General features: G+C 36.5%; 1 protein-coding gene across 2 annotated transcripts in view; it reads right to left on the bottom strand.

The window, feature by feature from the left end:
- Positions 1–18,709: 18,709 nt before the first annotated feature.
- The window catches only part of VPS26C (VPS26 endosomal protein sorting factor C), a 52,687-nt gene continuing 50,093 nt past the window's right edge, over positions 18,710–21,303 (bottom strand). For both annotated transcript variants that reach the window (XM_027875451.1, XM_027875452.1), the window contains one exon: positions 18,710–19,793. In XM_027875451.1, the coding sequence (XP_027731252.1) occupies positions 19,711–19,793 (83 nt within the window). In that variant the 3' untranslated portion in view covers positions 18,710–19,710. The remainder of the gene's footprint in view (positions 19,794–21,303) is intronic.

Below are 21,303 nucleotides of genomic sequence, written 5' to 3'. Positions count from 1 at the left end.
AAGTAAAGGATCCTTTATGTATAAAAATATTTATAGCAGCTCTTTTTGTGTTGGTAAAAACAAACAAAAAAAAATCTAGAAACCAATGGTATGTCCTTGAAGAATGACTGAATAAGTCATAAATATGAACATATGAATGTGAAGGAATACTGCTGTGCTATTGGAAATAAGGAAATAGATTACTTCAAAAAGAAATGGACTTAGATGAACTGATGCAGAGTTGTGCCAAAAAGGATAAATTATACATAACATCAGTACTACAGAAATTAAGAATTTTGAGGACTCTTAGAAATTGATGAAGAATGAAATGTGCAGAACCCAGAAAACAACATATAACAATGACGTTAATAACACTGTCAAATAATTTTGAAAGCTGTAATAATTATGATGAATACAATGATCATTCATGATTCCAGAGGATGTGTGATAAAACATACAGAGATGTGATGAGTGTAGGGTGCAGAATATGATGTATATTTTTGTATACAGCCATCGAGGGAATTTGATCTGCTTAACTGCCTATTTGTTACAAGAAATTTTTTTTTTCTTTTTTTCCCCAATGGGGGTTTGGGGAGGGAAAGAAAATATATTTGATTTTTTTTTCTTAAACAGAGGTGTAGTTACTAAAGATGTGAAATGTTGCATGTACTTTCAGATGAAGTTGCTGTATTATTTGTTGTACTTAACTGTTTTACTTCATTTTAAGAGACCTCTTGTGAAGTGAGTGTTATCTGTAAAAGTTTGTAATGTAAAAATGAAACATCCATAAAACTTCTTTTTCAAGCCTCTATGACTAAAGTCTTGGACATTTTTCTCTTTGGCTGCTCTCTTTTGGTTTGACTCCTGTGTCAACAATGTCTGGTGAGAGAGAATGCTTTAAGGGGTAAGGCCTTTGCCTCTGCATTTGTCCTTTTCTGTTTTAGATGAAGAGATTGGATATTATGACCTTGTGAGTTTCAAAAGATTAGGAGAGTGAGCCTCTGAGCATCCTGGTGTACTGGTACCTATCTGCTCTGCATCTGGATTTTGTAGCCAAACCACAATAAAGGTCATTGCAGATTATGTACCAACATAAGTTGCAGAGTATGAAGAGGTAGAAAAATTCTCTGAAGAACTCAGTAAGAGCTTCCAAGTTAAATCAATACTCAGTGGCAGTATTGAGAATACTTTCTCAAATCCTCAGAAGTGAGAATGGGTTAAAAAAAATAGCAAATAAGGATGAGAAGGATAGAAGCCAAAGATCTGTGGACTGCGTTGCCCTCTCAGCCCTGTTCTTGGCTTCTGGACTTCCAAACCATACTTTCTCATCCTGGAACTCCCCTCAGTGCTTCCTTCTCACTGGGGATCATTCGGTTACCCCTGAAACCTTCGTAACATCTTAACATGGAACATCCCTCTGTAAGACCTGCCTCTTCTCCTGTTGTTGAATTTGTCCTGAGGCCTTCATTGGGGGGGAGGGGGAGAAGAGGCTTAGGTTGGCCTCCATTACCCTCCCAGTCTTGTTTCTGGCTCCTGAACTTCCAAACCATGCTTTCTCATCCTTGAACTTCCCTCAACACCAAGGGTTTCCTCTCCCCATAACATCTAACCACTCCTATGGCTCTCTCAGTGTCAAACATCTAAGACCCGTCTCTTCCTATTGGCAAATTCCTCTGGGAGTCTCTTATTTTGTGTAGGGACTCAGGTCAGTCTTCATTCCCTTCCTGACATCCCTCACCCTCTTTCCTCCCCTACCCTTTTTCAGCTCCCCTTTGTCTCCAATTAGAATGTAAGTTTCTTGAAGGCAGGGACTTTTTGCTTCTATTTGTATCTCTAGTTATTAGTTCAGCACACCTGTCATATAGTGAACACTTAATAAATGGTTGTTTCCTTCTCTTCTTCATACATATATTTGTATATATGCCTCATAGTTACCATCACAGATATTTTGAGAAAAGAATTAGAAGAAACTGAACATGGCAAGCACTGAATTACATCACATAAAAGAAAATGAACCTGATCATATTTTAATGGATAGGAAATGATTAGTAATCCTTTAAAAAAAAAAGGAATGAGGTTAATTTGGTATGATGTATTCTTAATTAAGCCATGCTGCCACTTACTGCATGATCACCACGTCCTTTTCTAAATGTCCAGTGACCATCCTTTTAATAATATATTCTGGAATTTTGCCAGGAATCAAAGTCAACCTCACTAACCTGTAGTTTGTGGACTATTATCTTTCCTACTTTTGAATTTAGGCATAGCATATGCTCTTCTTTGTATCTGATGTTGACCCCCAAAAAATACAATGTGCAAGAAATTCAACTGAGGCAGAACTCTGGGCACATATCAGTTTATCGGGGAGAAGAGTGGTCCCAAATCAATTGGATCCAAGACTCTGTTTTGCTCACTGTCTGTAGAGTTTTGTTATCTTCAAAGGTCACTAATAGGCATTACAAGTTTATGGTTGCTCAGTTCCCAGAAGTGGGGAAATCTTATGATTGGCTAAGGGATTTCTCTTAATCCATCAATTATCAAAGTTTAGTTATTGTCCATCAATTACCAAAGTTTAGTCATCAGGCTTTCCACATGCCATCAATCACAAGCATTTAGTCAGTGTTTAGTTGACAGGACTCTGGGACTTTCCACAAGCAGCTATGAACATTATGTGAAAAAGAACAGAGAAACATAGGGAAACTGGTTTTTTTTTTTTGGAGCACAGTTCCCATAATACATTCATAGGAATGAGGGGCAGTGTTAATACACCAGATCTCTGCCTCTATTTCTAACACAAGTTAATACAGGCCTAACTAACAAAGTATAAATCTGTAAAGTATAAATCTACCCCTTAACCCAAATATAAGTAATATAATCATCAATACATAATGGGTTAAATTTTTTTAAATTAAAAAAAATTTTAAATGGGTTAAATTAATTCTAACCTACATAACTCCTATTCTGACAGCATTAACTAACTCAAACTTAATTCTATCCTACCTGACTCACTAAAGCAATCATTGATACTTAGGAAAACATAATGAATTGAGTAAATACTGACCAAATTGTTAACGGTATCAAAATTATCCTCACAATTCCCCCTTCTATCCAGAAGAGACCTAGGGATTTTTATGGATTGGGGCTGAGAAAGAATAAAGGGTGGTCCTTTATGGTCAAGGCAAAATACCAGAAGAGGCTGTCCCCTGTTGGGGTGTAAGAGTGACAAAAATCCACTAGGGGCAGGCCCCTTTGGTAAGTCTTCCAGGTAATAAATAAAATCATCAAGTAATTTTGTATCCTAGAAACCCACTCCCAATGTCCATTTAATATTCAATTGAGCTCCAGATGTCAGATATCCCTGGTATTCATGTGGTCATGGAGCTTCTCATAGTGTGGCTCCCAGTTGATGGCAACTCTGAGGGTGAGTCTTCCCAGAAGGGCTAGCCACCTGCAGATGATTCTCCAGGTATTTCTGCTATAACACTTTCACAAAACAAATCTTAACACAATTTAGTTCAGATACTCTAATTTTGCTTTGCCAGTAAGTCACATGGTGAAAACTAGCTCAAACCCTATGGCTCTAATCTTATCAACAATATTTACATTTTCCTATATTTTGTGCTGTTCCTATCTGTATCTGAAAACTCATAGTTGATTTAGTTGGAGGGAAAATCTAACTGTATAATGAGGCTTTCTAGCTAAAAAATTCAAAGTAGTCATGTAAGTCATGATTAACAGTGCTTTTTAAATTGACATTGACTCCACCATCATTTATTTCATTCAGACCACACAAGGGAAAAAAACTTCAATTTTATAAGTCAATTGTTATGTTGACATATTTGGGCATATATTCTGAACCTAGGAGTGAAACAAAGGTGCCCATTGTCACCAGTATTATTCAATATTGTATTGGATATCCTAGCAATAGCAATAAGAGAAGAAAAAAGGAACAGAAGGAATCCGAACAGGGAATGAGGTAATAAATCTACCTCTTTTTTCAGATGATACGATGATATTCTTGGAAATCCCAAAGATTCAACTAAAAAGTTAGTTGAAACAATTAATAAATATAGCAAAGTAGGGGGGTGGAGCCAACATGGTGTAGTAAAAGCAGTGACTTGCTTGAGCTCTCCTCCAAGTACCTGTAAAAAATGACTCCAAACAAATTCTGTAGCAGCAGAACCCACAAAAAGAGAGAAACAAATTACCAGCTCAAGATAACCTGGATGGTTGATAGGAAAGGTTAGTTGTGCCAGGCTGGGAGAGGAGCACAGGTCAGCGTGGGCCACACAGGCGAAGATAGAGCAGGTCTCAGGAGACTAAATCACGGGTGGCTGTGGCAATTTTCAAACTTCTCAACACACAAACACCAAAGACAACTTAGAAAGTCAGTAAGAAAGGTCTGTCAGATCTGGGTGAGAGAGGAGTGGTCCTGCCCTAGCCCTAGTGCAGCCCCGGGCCAGTGGCCACAGCGGCAGCAGTTGCTTCTGGGGGTTCTCGACCCACAGACTGTGGCTGATCTGAGGGGGATTGCAGGGATTTCTTTGCTGGCACTGAGGCAAGATTCTCTTGCTTTGCCCATGCTTAGATCTGGGTTGCAGCCCTGGGTGGCAGTCTTGGGACAAGGAGGAGTGCTGGTGAAGCAACGCTTGTGGCAGCAGTGGAGAAGGAATCCTCACAGTTCTAAGGCAGAATAGAGTTCTTGTGGTCACTCATAGAACAGAGCACAGGCCAGGAAAGGAGTAAACACCTCTCCTTTGATCATACCACCTTGGAAGAACTAAAAATTTACAGGTACCTAGAAGCATCTCTGAAAACAGCCACACAAAACTCCTGAAGCTTGGGACAATACACCCTTCACACTGGAAGCAGACCCCTACCTTAAAAAGAGTTAAAAAGTCAAGTAATTGGCTGGGAACATGAGCAAATAGCAGAAAAAAAACTCAAACTATAGAATCTTATTTTGGTGACAAAGAAGAACCAGACAAGACAACAAAGTCAAAGCTCCCACATCCAAAGCCTCGAAGAAAAATACGAATTAGTCTCAGGCCATGGAAGAGATCAAAAAGGATTTTGAAAAGCAAGTAAGAGAAGTAGAGGAAAAATTGGGAAGAGAAATGAGAGTGATGCAAGAAAATCATGAAAAATTAATCAACAGCTTGTTAAAGACCACCAAAAAAAATACTGAAGCAAATAACACCTTAAAAAACAGACCAATCCAAATGGCAAAAGAGGTCCAAAAAGCCAATGAGGAGAAGAATGCCTTAAAAAGCAGAATGGGCCAAATGGAAAAGGAAGTCCAAAAGCTCACTGAAGAAAATAATTCCTTAAAAATTAGAATGGAGCAAATAGAAACTAATGACTCTATGAGAAATCAAGAAATTATAAAACAAAACCAAAAGAATGAAAAAATAGAAGACAACATGAAATATCTCATTGGAAAAATAACTGACCTGGAAAATGGATCCAGGAGAGAGAATTTTAAAATTATTGGTCTATCTGAAAACCACGATCAAAAAAAGAGCCTAGACATCATCTTTCAAGAAATTATCAGGGAAAATTGCCCTGATATTTTAGAACCAGAGGGTAAAATAGAAATTGAAAGAATCCACCTATCACCTCCTGAGAGACGCCAAAAGGAAAACTCCTAGGAATATTATAGCCAAATTCCAGAGTTCCCAGGTCACGGAGAAAATATTGCAAGTAGCCAGAAAGAAAAAATTCAAGTATTGTAGAAACTCAATCAGGATAACACAAGATTTAGCAGCTTCTACATTAAAGGATGGGAGGGCTTGGAATATGATATTCCAGAGGCCAAAGGAGCTAGGATTAAAACCAAGAATCACCTACCCAGCAAAACTGAGTATAATCTTTTGGAGGTGAAATGGACATTCAATGAAATTGAGGATTTTCAAGCATTCTTGATGAAAAGACCAGAGCCAAATAGAAAATTTGACTTTCAAATAACAAGACTCAAGAGAAGCATAAAAAGGTAAACAATAAAGAAAAATCATAAGGGACTTATTAAAGCTGAACTGTTTACATTCCTGTATGTAAAGATGATACTTTTAACTCATAAGACCTTTCTCATTATTGGGGTAGTTGGAGGGAATATATATATTCAGAGGGCACAGGATGAGTTCAATATGATGGGATGATATCTAAAAAATAAAATTAAAGGGTGAGAGAGGATTACACTGGGAGAAGGATAAAGGGAGAGGTAGAATGGGGTAAATTATCTCACATAAAATGGACAAGAAAAAGCTTTTACAGTGGAGGGGAAGAGAGGGAAGGTAAGAGGAAATGAGTGAATCTTAATCTCATCAGATTTGGCTTAAGGAGGGAATAGCATATATACTTGGTGGGGTATGGAAATCTATCTTACCCTACAGGAAAATGGGGGGGAAGGGGGTAAGAGAGCAGGGAGATGATGGAAGGGCAGACTGGGGGAGTCAATCAGAAGCAAACACTTTTGAGGAAAGACAGGGTCAAAGGAGAGAATAGAATAAATGGGGCGGGATAGGATGGAGGTAAATATAGTTAGTCTTTCACAACATGACTGTTGTCAAAGTGTTTTGCATGACTACACATGTATAACCTATAAGTTGCTTGCCTTCTCAATGAAGGAAGAAGGGAGAGAATCTGGAATTCAAAGTGTTAAAAAAAATGTTAAAAATTGTTTTTACATGAAACTGGGAAATAAGAAGGCAAAGGGGTATAGAAACCTATCCTGCCCTACAGGAAAATAGAAGGGGAGGGGGGATAAGGGGGGAGGTGATAGAAGGGAGGACAGATTGAAGGAAGGGATATTCAGAATGCATGCTGTCTTGGGGTGGGGGGAAAGGAGAGATGGGGAGAAAATTTGGAACTCAAAATCTTGTAGAAGTGAATGTTGATAACTAAAAATAAATTAATTAATAAAAAATATAGCAAAGTAGCAGGATATAAAGTAAATTATAACAAACAAAACTCTGCAAGAAGAGATAGTAAAAAATGCAACATATAAAATAATTCCAGTTTAGTATAAAATACCTGGGAGTACACCTGCCAGAACAAACCCAGGAACTACATAAACCAAATTATAAAAATATATATATACAAATAAAATCAGATTTAAATAATTGGAGAGAGATTAATTGTTCATGGGCAGACAAGGCTGATGCAATAAAAATGACACTTTTACCCAAACTAATTTATATATTCCACCCAATCCCAATTAAATTACTAAAAAGTATATATTTTACTGAATTAGAAAAAATAGAAAAAATAATAAAATTTATTTGGAAAAACAAAAATCAAGACTATCAAAGGAAATAATGGGGAAAAAAAGTGTAAAGGAAGGAGGTTTAGCAGTACCAGATAAATATTATAAGGCAGTAATTATCAAAATTATTTGGTACTGGCTAAGAAATAGAAAGATCAATGGAACAGAGTAGACATACAATTTATAGCAGCAAATAAAACATAATAACTATTTCACAAGTGTAAAGACTTAAGATTTTGGGATAAGAATTCGTTATTTGGTAAAAAATTGTTGTGAAAACTGGAAAGCAATATGGCAGAAACTGAGCATGTACCAATATCTTATATTATTTACCAAGATAAGGTCAAAATGGATACATGAAGAAGATATAAAGAGAGATTTTACAAGAAAATTAGAAAAATGTGGAACATATTACTTATTAGACTAATGGATAGATGAACAATTTATGAATAAACAAGAGATAGCAAAATTAAGTGTAAAATGGATAATTCCAATTATTTTAAATTAAAAAGGTCTTGTATAAATAGAATAAATATAGCCAAGATTAGAAGGAAAGCAGAAAATTGGGCAAAAAGAAATTTATAGGCAGTTTATGAGATAAAGATCTCATCTAAAATATATAAAGAACTTTGTCAAATCTACAAGAATATGAGTCATTCCCCAATTGATAAATGGTCAAAGGATATGAACAGGCAATTTACCGATGAAAAAATCAAAACAAAGTGCTCTAAATCATTATTGATTAGAGAAATGCAGATTAAAACAACCTTGAGATATCATTTTACACCTACCAGATTGGCTAAAATGATAGAAGGGGAAAGTGACAAATGTGGGAGGGGATATAGAAAAATTGGGATACTAATTCATTGTTGGTGGAATTGTAAAATGGTCCAGCCATTTTGGAGAGCAATCTGGAATTATGCCCAAAGAGTTATTAAATTATACCCTTTGCCCCAGCAATTGGTCTATTTACGAAGATTAAGGAAAAGGGATAAGAACTTTTATATTATAAAATGTTTATATCAGCTCTCTTTGTGTTGGGAAAAAAAAACTGGAAATCTCAGGGATGCCTTTCAATTGGGGAACGGCTGAACAAGTTGTGGTATGTGATTGTGATGGATACTACTACTGTGCTGTAAGAAATGATGAGCTCAATGCTCTTAGAAAAACATAGAAAGACTTGCATGAATTAGTGAAGAGTGAAATGAAAAAAACCAAGAGAACATTGTATACAGTAATAGCAATATTGTTTTAAGAACGACTTTTAGCAAATAAATTATTTTGTTTATTATAAATACCCAAATTAACTATAAAGGACATGTGAAGAAAGACGCTATCTGCATCCAGAGAAAGAACTGATAAATAGAAGTATGTATAGAATACTTTTACATACATATAGATAGATATACCTATTTGTGTCTAATGGTAGCCATCTCTAGGGTGGGGGTAAGCAGAGGGGGAAAAAGAAAAAAAGAAATTTACATGATAATTTGTAGGTTTGAAAAGAATAGCAAGTTACGCACAGTTGATTAGGAGTTTCATGTACAATCTTTTTTATTGTACTATGTTATGGACATGCTGTTTTATTCCATGAATTTAAAAAAACATTTAAAAAGAAATCAATCTTAGTCTCTAATTCCCCAACACAACAAACATCCTATTTAACATTAAAAGTAATATGTTAGAAGTTGTGGCATATGAATGTAATGGAATGCTATATAAGAAATGAGGAGCAGGTTGATTTCAGAAAAACCTGGAAAGATTTACATGAAATGATGCAAAGAGAAATGAGGAGAACTAAGAGAGCATTATGCACAGTAACAGCAGCACTGCACAATGACCAACTGTGAATGACCTAGCTCTTCCCAGCAATACGGTGATCCAAGACAATTCCAAAGGACTCATGATGGAAAATACCATTCACATCCAGAGAAAGAAATGATGGAGTCTGAATGCAGATTCTATATTTACCTTCTTTATTTTATTTTATTTTTTTGTGGTTTTACTTTTGGTCTGTTTCTTCTTTCACAACATGACTAATATGGAATTATGTTTTACATGACTGCACACATATAGCCTATATCAAATTGCTTAGCGTTTTATGGAGGGGCGAGGGGAGAGGGAGAAAAATTTGGAACTGAAAATTTTTTTAAGTGAATGTTAAAAATTATCTTTACATGTAATTAGAAAAAATAAAATACTATTTAAGAGATTAAAAAAGTAATGTGTTGGAGAATTAAAATATAAATTTCAGTTGTGGAATTATTGAAACTCACAGGAGTTTTATTCTAATTTCTCCACTATTTTCCTAAGTTATTCTTAACATGACACTTTTCTGCATTTTACTGAAACTCTGTTGAATGGAGTTCATGATTAATAAGACAGTTCTTAAAATTCAAACTACAACTTTTAAAGTTGCTTTAAAGTTCCTCTTTTATAAAGTAACTTGATAGATATGGCTATGCCAATTTTGTTTTCATCAAGATTTTTAAAGTTTTCTTCTTATCTAAATAATTTCTATAGGCTGATACCCTAAAAACTCATCAAAGTATTCATAAACACATTCAAATTATAATTTTAGAAACCTTCAGCAAAGAAATTAATTACTTTTCTTTTTCACAAATTTAGTCCCTCATTAGTTTTCATATCTATCTTTCACCTTAGCAATCTCCAACGTGGCCAGTGGTTGGAAATATAAAGAAAGAAGTGAGACTTGCCTTTATATGATGATTTTTGAAAGTTTTTCACTCTTTTATAGCCTTCTTCTAACTGAAGAAGCTAGGTCGAATTATCAGGACATAAAACAAAATAGAAGCTTGGGAATATCTGCCAACATGGATTAGCACAAGAAAGGGATAAAATAGCATAGATAAAACAGACACTTTCAACTCTCCCACCCCCTTTACAGGAATACCACTATTAGTTTTGTTTTGTTCTTAATGCTTCAATTAAACATTAATTTTATATTTCCTCACATAGTATCCCAGTGCCTGTTTTTTTCTTTTTTTCTTTCTTACTTAGTATTTTACTTTTCCCCAGTTATATACAAAAACTATTTTAACATTCATTCTTAAAATTTTGAGTTCAAAATTCTCTCCTTTCTTCCCTCCCCACCCCTTGAGAAGGCAAGCAGTTCAATGTAGGTTATACATGTGTGGTCATACAAAACATTTCCAGAATAGACATGTTGTGAAAGAAAACATAGACAAAAAAAAAAACTCAAGAAAAATAAAGTTTAAAAGGTATGTTTCAATCTGTATTTAGACACCATCAGTTCTTTCTCTGGGGATGGATAGCATTTTTCATCCTAAGTCCTTCAGACTTGTCTTGGATCAGTGTATTGCTAAGAATAGTTGTCATTCACAGTTGGTCATCTCACAGTATTACTGTTACTTTGTACCCAGTACATTTCACTTTGCATTCGCTAATGTAAGTCTTTCCAGGTTTTTCTGAGAGCATCCTGCTCATCATTTCTTATAGCACAATAGTATTCCATTGCATTCATATACCACAACTTGTTTAGCCATTCTCCAATTGATGGGCATCCCCTCAATTTCCAATTCTTTGCCACCACAGAAAGAGCTGCTATAAATATTTTTGTACATATATGTCCTTTTTCTTTTCTTTCTTTTTTTTTTTATCTCTTTTGGAATACAGACCTAGTAGTGGTATTGCTAGGTCAAAGGGTATGTATGCATGGGTAAACCACTATTAGTGAAGGTAGAATAGGATAGAGGGCAAAAGGGGAGGGTGTGGTGAAGACACAATCATCAGAAGTGGGCCAATGAGGAAGGGAGGTCTAACGCAGTTTTCCAGCAATACCAATAATTTGTTTGGTCTATATGGGGTTCAGGAAAAAGCCTTAATTTTCTGAGGGTAGAATAACCAGAAATTCCAAATATTTGCTAAAACAAATTTGGGTAGAGAGTTTCCCCTTTCCCCGTGATCTTAGAAATTTGTCCAAAGGGGATTCTGTAAGAATGCTGGTGCTCAACCCCATTCTCTTCCTGGACATCCCTAGCAAAGAGTTTTGGTCCAGTAACTCTTGTAAAAATTTCTCCAAGGACACTCTGCGTCTAGAAATTTGTGAATGTCAGAAATGGTCTGAGAACTTCCACTGCTGAAAACGTCTGACTATACTTCACTGTAGGTCCTTCCTTTCCTATAGCTAGTGCTCAGTTATTCAGGGATTTGTTCTTAATGTAATTTTCTCAATTTTAGTCAGTAAGTCTAATGTTCAGTGTTGTTGGTTTTCATCCTTACCAGTTATAGTATTTTTCTCTGGTCCTCAAGCTATTTTCTATGGAAGAAATGTTACACCACTTCCTTTTTTTTTTTTTTTTAATTTATTTATTTATTTTAGGCATTTGGGGTTAAGTGACTTACCCAAGGTCACACAGCTAGTACATGTCAAGTGTTTGGTCTGAGGTTGGATTTGAACTCGGGTCCTCCTGACTTCAGGGCTGGTGCTCTATCCACTGCGCCACCTAGCTGCCCCTACACCACTTCTAAGAGAGAGAAAAGCTCTTAATTGCAGAAAAGAAAGCCCTTCCACCTAATCTAAAAGCGTAATCTAGTTTACACTAGCACCTCTCCCATTTGTCTAAGGAACTGTTAACTCTACATAAGACAAAAACCTTCCCTCAGACTTAATGAGGCTCTCCCTTTCAAAAGACACTAGAACTGCTTTGGGGTTTAATTTGATGGTTTCTGGGAATTCTCCATGTTTTTATGTAGAGAGAGACCCAAACTGAGATATTCCTAATTGAAAAACAGGTTTCGATTTGGAAAAATAGGTTTCAGATCAATTGAAAATCAGTTTTACATTGAAAAACCTTACTTTATGCTTAAAAACGCTAAGAAAAGTGTTAACTAAAGAAATACGTGAAGTTCTGTCAAGAGCCCTAGTTGGCTAGCCTCCCAGACCTCGCTGACTAGAGGATGCTCAGTTCAGCTGACGGGAAGGGAAAGTTGCAAAACCAACCCTGTTGGTTTTTTTTTTTTAAACAGTGACAGGAAAATTAATTTTAATATTGTTCATATCAAATGTAATATCCCTTTCTCTATCAAAAGAACATCCTGATAGTAAGAGAAGCCCCGCCTTATAAAGAATCCTAGGAATATCTTTGCAGAGTTTGATTTATTTCAGGACTTGACACCCTCTTTTCAAATAAAGAGAAAAACATGCAGTTTGTGCACATTTTAAAATTTACTGCCAATTTTATCAGTTTTTGTTATTAAATCATTTCAGTCATGTCCGACTCTTTGTGACCCCATTTGGGGTTTTCTTAGCAAAGATACTGGAGTGGTTTGCCGTTTCCTTCTCCAGCACATTTTAAGATGAGGAAACTGAGGCAAATTGGGTTAAGTGACTTGCTCAGGGTCACAAAGCCAGTGCCTGAGACCAGATTTGAATTCACGAAGATGAGTCTTTCTGACTTCAGGCCCAGCACTCTATCCACTACACCATCTTTATCAGTTTTAATTTTTCCCAAATTTTAAAATTCATCTGACTGCCCTAAAGCCTATCTAACTAAAAGTGTCTAGCATAGAAACATTAAATTTTATTTTAAAAATGCCTTCTAGTCCCTTTTGCAAACCCAATTAAGCACTCATTTCAAAATGAAAGTAAAAAGACCATGAATTTACAAATGAAGGCAGACTCACCAAATGCATTTTGGAGAAACTCACTTGTAGCTTGGAGAATTTGTGTGTGGAGATCGAGTAGCAGTCCAGCCTCTCAGGGCCATCTTCCTCAGGAGAGCCAGCAGCGAAAAGATTCTTCTAGGGGGCACTCCTTTTTGAGTCCCTCAAGGGAGGGCAGCAAAAGAAGGCTGAGACCTGCACGTTGAGTCCCATCTGAATGGTCACCAACAATATGGACCCCAGTGCAACAAAAGTAACTGAGGAAAAGCTCCCAGCACATATCAATTAATTAGGGAGAAGAGTGCTCCCCAATTAATTAGATCCAAGACTCAGCAGTCATGGACCCCTTTGCTCACTCTCGGTAAAGTTTTATTGATCTTCAAAGGTCACGAATAGGCATTACAAGTTCATGATTGGTCAGTTCCCGGATGTGGGGAAGTCTTATGATTGGCTAAGGGAAATGTCTGTCACTACCAGTTTAGTCATCAGGTTTTCCACATGCCATCAATCACAAGTGTTTAGTCAGTGTTTAGTCGATAGGACTCTGGAACTTTCCACAAGCAGTTATGAACATCAGGTGAAAAAGGACAGAGAAACATAGGGAAACTTTTTCTGGAGCACAGTTCCCATAGTACATTCATAGGAATGAAGCGGAAGTGATAATACAATAAATACATCTCTGCCTCTGTTTCTAACACAAGTTAAATATATGCCTAACCAACAAAGTATAAATCTAGAAAGTACATTTATGTACATCGTGACTTTCTCCATTGCTATTTCAAAATATCGTGGGTCATCATAAGAAATTAAATGGGAATTTTTTGGTAGTTTTGCAGGACCCACAGATGACACACAAAGGCCAGCAGATAACTCAGAAAAAGTTTAGAAACCCAGAAATATATAAAATATTGTATTGTATAATATCAACATATTTTATCTTTTAATACCATAAATATATCCAAATTTTACAATAAGGTACTATAAATAATCCCATAAAGGAAAAAGAAAAAATTAATACTTCTCTGATTCAAAGAGAGGGGTGGAATATTTTGTGTGGATTTTCCAGATTGTGGGGGCACCATGCCCCTAGCCTTCCACAATGTGGAAGGGACAACTGTATAAATCTATCCCCTAACCCAAATATAAGTAATATAATCATCAACACATAATGGATTAATTAATTCTAAACAAATGACTCCCATTCTGACAACATTAACTAACTCAAACTTAATTCTATCCTACCTGACCCACTAAAGCAATCATTGATACATAGTAAAACACAATAAACTAAGTTAATACTGATCAAATTGAGTAGGGGTATCAAAATTATCCTCACACTGAGGAACTTCTCTAATTCTTCATCACAGAAAAATCAGGTTACCAGAGCTCATTAAAGATAGTTGGTTGTTCTCATACTATTTTTGTTGTTGTTTTATCCCTTCAAGTCCAAAGATCATTTTCTTTTGCAGAGAAAACAAGGAAAATAAGAGTTAAGGAGTCATTCATTGTGTGTAAACAATCTGCCCCCACTTAAGTTGGGCTATTTTTTCCTTAAAAGGTTTTGTGACCTTCCTTGAGACTTGATTGGCTCATGGAACTAAAGGATAGCTGATGTCACTTCCTCATCACCTAAGTACAAAGCATCCATGAGGAGCTCTAAGGAGCTGGAGCTGGTAGGTCAAGGTGGGGAATTTAGGCAACAGGCTCAAAGTGTCCTAAATAGCTATGTTTGTTGAATATACTTATCCAGTTCTGGCTAAATAAATCTCTTTTTCTTAACCGTTGAATGGCATATGAGTGTTTCATTTTCTTCCAACATTGAACCTAAACTACCACATGTGTGGGATAGTGACCTAAAAAAAACTCTTAGAGGTATCTCAAGGTAGGAACAGAAAGTTTATTTCAATTCTCGAGAATTGGATGTCCTCTCACCAGGATGCTTCTGATGAAAGGAGACAAATTACAGAAGCAGAAAGCCAGATTAAATAGCAGAAACAGGGAAAATTCCCCCTCCCACCAACTATCCAATATTTGGCTTACAATCTATGCACGAAAATCTATTCCCAGAGACAGAGAACAAAGAAACAATATACATATCCATCACCTTAGTTTGCTGCAAAAATGAACAATTCAGAATGTGCGATCAAGCTAGACACTGCTGTGAGAAGGTCACCATGACCAAATGCGGGGGTACAGGGGGGGTTTCAGACTTGGCAATCTTTACCTACTGATGTCAGACTGTGAGAAAAAGGGAACTGTAGAAATCTATACTTATCCTACACTGTCTCCTGAACTTACCTCCAAGTTCAGGATAATCTTATCCCAAACCTTAATTACACTGAGAAGTCTTCACAGGGGCATCCCACTCACACAGAGCTGGACTAAGTCAAGCTCGGCCAGAATATTTGGGATACTTTTTCAGGATTGGAACGTGATGAACTTGTTGAAGTGGGGGATGGACAGTCCAGAGGAAGGTGAGCCCTAACTTTTCTCTCCTGCCTTTTGTGGCTGAACTTAAAAAGGCCATCTATAATAGGTACCATTATTTCCACTCCTCTTATTCTTTTCTTAACTCTCCACAGTCTGACTTCTGACCTCAATCAAAACTGCTTTCCTCAAATCTTGGATTTTAGAAAAAAATTAAAAACATTAAATAAAAATTAAAAATCAAAAACATTTCCCTTTCTACGCCTTCCTTTATTCCTTTGCTTGGGGAATCCTAGATATGGAACACTACCTATACTTCTTTTTGGATCCATTTTGCTGATTTTTTCTCTTCATCTTTTTCTTTTTTAAAAGAAATTTCTTTGCTATGTGGGATGGCTCTTTGGAAGAGGGAGAGAGAAGACCTTATGGGGAAATTTAGGTTATTTAAAAACAAAATATATCAACAAAATTTATTTTAAAACATTTTTTCCCTTTCTTTGGCAATTTTCAAGCTGTTGAGAGGTACCTCTTAAAATGGCAATATTTAGTCACAGCGAGATAACTTCCAGGGCAGAGAGAAAAGATAAAGAACCATGCAAGAAGAAATTTCCAACGTATCGAGGAATCTGTTACCCTTAAATAAACTTCATGAATCTCTGACACGTGGGATGGCCAAGCTGAGTTGAAGAAAGCTACCAAAACACCATAACAGAATTTCTGCAACTGGAATTGGGAACTTACGTGGGATAAAAACATGAGCTGCAAGGGTGTTTTTTTTTCTAATAATTTTTTAAAATTTATTTTTAATTTGCAACATTCACTTCCACAAGATTTTGAGTTCCAAATTTTCTCCCCATCTCACCCCTCCCCCACCCCAAGATGGCATGCATTCTGAATATCCCTTCCCCTAATCTTCCCTCCCTTTTATCTCTTCCCCCCACTTCTCTTATCCCCTTCCCCTTCTCTTATCCCCTTCCCCTTCTATTTCCTGTAAGGCAGGATAAATTTCTATACCCCATTGCCTATATTTCTTATTTCCCAGTTGCATGTGAAAACAATTTTTTTTAACATGTGTTTTTAAAATTTTGGGTTCCAATGCATGGGTGTTTTGAGCAGCATAACAGAAAACCACTTCAGGGTTTTATCAGTGATGGTAACAGCAAAATGAGGATAATATGAAGAGTGAGATAATCCCTCAAATTTTTTCACCCTCCCTCCAGCCCACCTAAGCTTCCTCCTATTTCTTCTTGCACCACCCCCAGTCTTTTTTGTTTCAATATTTCTTGTTTTAATAGTCACTGATTCTAATCTAATTCTGAAAGTCTATTACCTGAATAAGGCTTTGCACTTCCTATACTAAGATGCTGATTCTTCTTCCAATTCTTTCCTCTAGAGCTTTAATTTCCTTTCCCATTCTTTCTTCTACAGATTTCCTTTCTTTTGTACTTTCATTTTAAAACTCTTGCTTAATTTGTTCTAGGTCAGTATAGTTTCTGGCAAATCTAAAATTTCCTCTGAGGATTTGCTTGGTGTTATTCTATTCATTTGAGTTAGTCTTGAGCATCCCCAGTTACATAATATTTATTTTTGGCATTTTCTTCTATTTACTCATTTTCTAGCTTGATTTCCCTAAATGGTCATTTGTGTTCAAGCCAGACTGTGTACACTTCCGGAAAAAATGGTGGGGTCTTCTTTAGTACAATAATCTGTATTATCCAGCATCTGGGTAGTAAGCATTATGTTCTACAAGAACCTCAGTAGCTGATCCTGCCAATGTATTGCACCAGGGTGGTCTCATTATTGCTCTCCTAGCCTGAGGCCAGAAGGCTTCTGAGCCCTATTTTGGGTCACGGTGACACAGCTTCAGGCTCATGTGTCCTTGGCTAGACTCTCTGGTCTGAGTTCCCATCTCTCTCCCCAGTACATAGTTGTGGGCTCTACATTTACCTGTTTTGCCCCTGGTCCTTGAGCTAGGAGACAGCTGCATTCCCAGGCCATTTTTCTGACTACCTTTTGTGGCAACCTGGGCTGGCAAAATTTACTTATTGCAGTTTCTTCTCATATTTTATCATTTTTCAGTCTGGCATTCTTTTTACCCTTGCTCTAATAGTTGTAAGAACTGGGCTGTTCCGCTCACTCTGCACCCCCACTCCCTTCTTTCATGGCCTTGTGTTTAAATACAATCTTGAATATAGCAGCACAAGGCTTTATGAAAATGTGCAAGGCTTGTTTATACTGGAAACCCCTGATATCAGGCAGTTATTTACTCACTCTAGTTTTTCCCATTTTATAAATACTTTGAAACTATAATGATATCATGTAAAATAATTATAGAATGGAATGAAAACAATTTCATATAAATGTATATGTGTCTATATATGTATATATATTCATATACATTATTGAGTGAGAAAATCATTGTGGAGAAGGGGCCTGCTTTCCTCATTACAACCAGCAGCAACTGTCACCAACAGGCAGGTGAGGATATGAACCCTGAGATGGCAGGACTCCCACCACCCCCTAAGACAGGGATGGGGAAACTGCAGCCTCGAGACCACATGCGGCCTTCTAGGTCCATAGGTGCAGCCTTTTGACTCAGTCCAAGTTTTACAGAACAAATCCTTTTATTAAGGGGATTTATTTTGTGAAGTTTGGATTCAAACGGCTGAACTTCAGGACCTAGAGGGCCACATGTGGCCTCAAGGCTATAGGTTTCCCACACCTGCCTAAAACTAACAGTCCTGTTTCCAGGAAAGTTCTCACAGCTATTACCTGGGGTGGGGATGAGGGGTGGCTCCTGTGGAAAAGGGACCAGCCATCCCCACCAACTGCCAACCAACTGCCACTCCCAGGACAGGTAAGACAGCTTAGCTGAAGCATCAAGGTACCTTGAAGAAGAGACAAGAGGCAGTATGTGCCAGGTTAAACCACCACCACCACCACCTTGACCATCACCTTCCCTCAGTTCCTGATACAGGTTCCCAAGAACCTTGGGAACAGCAATTTTTCCAGCCCAATGTCTGCAACCATCCTGTGAAGCAAGCTCTGGGAAGATGCAGCCTGGAACTACTCCTACCAGTGCTCTTATCACTACTGAACACCCAGAGAGGAAAGTTCTTTTCACCAAAGACTTTGGCCCCATCAAATGGTTTGACATCAGAAACTGATATGGATGTTATTAGTGGAACTGTATTGAAGAAAAAGGCATTACCATCTGCTTTGCCACTGCCCTCTAAGGACTACAGGACTTTTCCATCTGACTTTTAGCTGAAATCTTCTACATGTGCTGTCTCCTCCATCAGAAGGTGAGCTCCTGGAGAGAAGGGACCATCGTGCTTTTGTATTTGTATCCACAGCACTAAGCCACAGTAAAAAAAAAAATTTTTGAGCATATGAAGGGCAGTCTGGCCTCTTTATTTAAGAGATCTTTGAGAAAACAAGACATTGAAAAGGTTGACAAAAGTATCAACATATATTTACAACTTCCCGGAGCACCTAATAAATGCTTCATTTATTCTATTTGGCCAATATACTACTTTTTTTACCCTTAAAAATATATTTTTTAAGGGTAAAAAAAAGGAGGGGTCTGAATCTGTGATATCATTTTTGTAGGTCTCCTGATGTGGAATCTGTTTTAAGCAATGAAAATTAGCTAATGTATAATTTCAGGGGGTTGGCTGGGACCTTGAGAGGTGAAGTGACTTGCTTGGGGTCACAGAGGCAGTTAGTCTATGGCAGAGTCAAGGCCAGGATGCAATGACCACCCTCTAGCGACTCCGAGATGCCTTTATTAAGCACTTTGCCAGCATTAATTCTAGTTCTTCTCAGCTCCCTTATGTATTTTGAGCTACAAACTCTGTCCCCAGAGTTATACAGTAGTTCTTGGTGGCAATTCTGGGAGATCTTTAGGACAGGAACAAGGACTGTTTGTCCTTTGATTTGTATCTTCTCTGCAATTTATAGACCTAGAGAGTTACTTAGAACACTGAGAGATCTTACAATTTCCTTTTTTCCATTAATTTTTAGCAATGTTAACATCATTATTACAAAACTCTTCATTGTAATGCTCAGAGAAGAAAAATTAGGTCAAAGTACAAAATACATTTTTTTTCTGCTACGTAATCTTATTAATCAACATTAAGAAAATCCTTGAACATCAAAGAAAATAAAGCCCTGAACCCAGTGACTAAAAACGCCATATGCTAGAGAAATAGCAGCCAAAAGGAAAACAATACATAATGATAATTACAATTTCTGTGGCATTAAGTTCATTCTGATCAGAATAATAAAGAAAAACAAGTGTATATTTGAAACTTGTACTCCAAGTAAAAGTCTATCAACTCTTCGAAATTCCCCTTGATCTTTTCATTTCCCCAAATTTTTCTCCTCCTTCTTTAAATTCTGCAGAGTTTCAGTGGGAAATTCTCTGTGATGAGGTGATCATCATGAAGCAGGACCACAATATTAACTTCAAATTCTATAAAAAAGGAGAAAATTTAAATACTTGTATATTTACTATCATTCGTTTATAAAAACAAAATATAAATTCTTTGTCAGAATCAGCTGGCTTTAAACAGAAGACCTGACTAATGTGACAGTGTAGTCGGTGTTATTTTCTTGTTTTTGTGTTTAATCTATCATACTCTAGCTTAATCTTCCAATAAAAACAAAACGCCTATTTTCTATTATTCTTTTTAAATGCCTTCTGCATAAATTTCTATCTCATTTAAGAGATATTACATTTCAAAAAGTATACTCCCTCATCTTTTGCCTTTACTCTAACAAAAGAAATTATTTTGGAGTCACTGGATTCACTTGCATTTTTTTTTTCTAATTCTATTTTGTCTTCTGAACAATAATGAGCCATTTATTTCTGCTTCACTCTCTTTACAACTAGCTTGCAATGGTCCGAGTGGAAATCTGAAACCTCACATTTGCAAATCACAAAAAGCAATTTCAGTAGCACTACACAATGTAATTTTTCTTCCCTAGAAAATACATTTATATATGTAAACAACTTTCACTTAGGCCCTCTTCTTTTTACTTTAAGCAAATGGAGAGCTTCACTAGGCTCTTTAGCTGCACCAGTTAAAACCTTTCAAATTACAGTGAAATAACATGTAGAAAATGAACACATATCTGCTTCTTACATAACAAATAGAAGAGGGGAATTAGAATCATAAAAATATAAAAGAAATGGATAATACAATTAAATATGCCTGGCGGCCTTGGAAAATTTCTGATCATTTCAATGTTTGAAGCAGGAATTAACCTGTTTCTATTTTAAGTGAAAATACACTCACAGGCCCCCCAGTATGGAATATGCTGAATCTTCTAAGGTCCCTCCCTTCTTCAACTTGAGCTGATGTTCCCCATTCTCCTCAGTCTACTTCACCTCTAATCAGAGCCCAGTTTACTTCCTTCCTTTCTGTTTCAGCAGAAGCAGTGTTGCTTAGACTAATAAAATCAGTAGTTTTCCCCTAAACATGACATTAAACCTAATTATAATTCTATATTGTCTAATTATGTTTCTCTGACCAAAACCCAAACTAAACCAAAATAAAACTCACCAACCTGATTAAACAACAGATAATTTTTGGGGTGGGAGGAATTTACAAATTCTACAACATGAAAACCTATTATAATGCATATGCAAAAATATGTGAGAATAAAAGAAACTAAGAAATTGCTTCAAAACTTTAAATTGTGGTCTTGCTTCAAGGAAATTCAACTTTGAGTTCACTTTTTGTTGGCACTCAAACAGTAAACCTACTTTATCTTCATCAACTAAAGATACTGCCATGACTTCACTACATTATGCTCTATTTATACAGCTCTTTTTAAAGTGAAAAATCATGGCATAATTAATGAATGAGACATTCTGATTAGATATATTTTGACAATGCATATAAAATTATGACATTAATGAAAACATATTGGATTGGCTGTCTCAAAGAATAAACTACCATTAATTGCTCAGTGAAAAT

Source organism: Vombatus ursinus, unplaced genomic scaffold (assembly GCF_900497805.2).
Source record: "Vombatus ursinus unplaced genomic scaffold, bare-nosed wombat genome assembly UNPS02014809.1, whole genome shotgun sequence".
NCBI classification, from domain to species: Eukaryota; Metazoa; Chordata; class Mammalia; order Diprotodontia; family Vombatidae; genus Vombatus; species Vombatus ursinus.
This window is presented reverse-complemented; position numbering and strand designations above follow the sequence as displayed.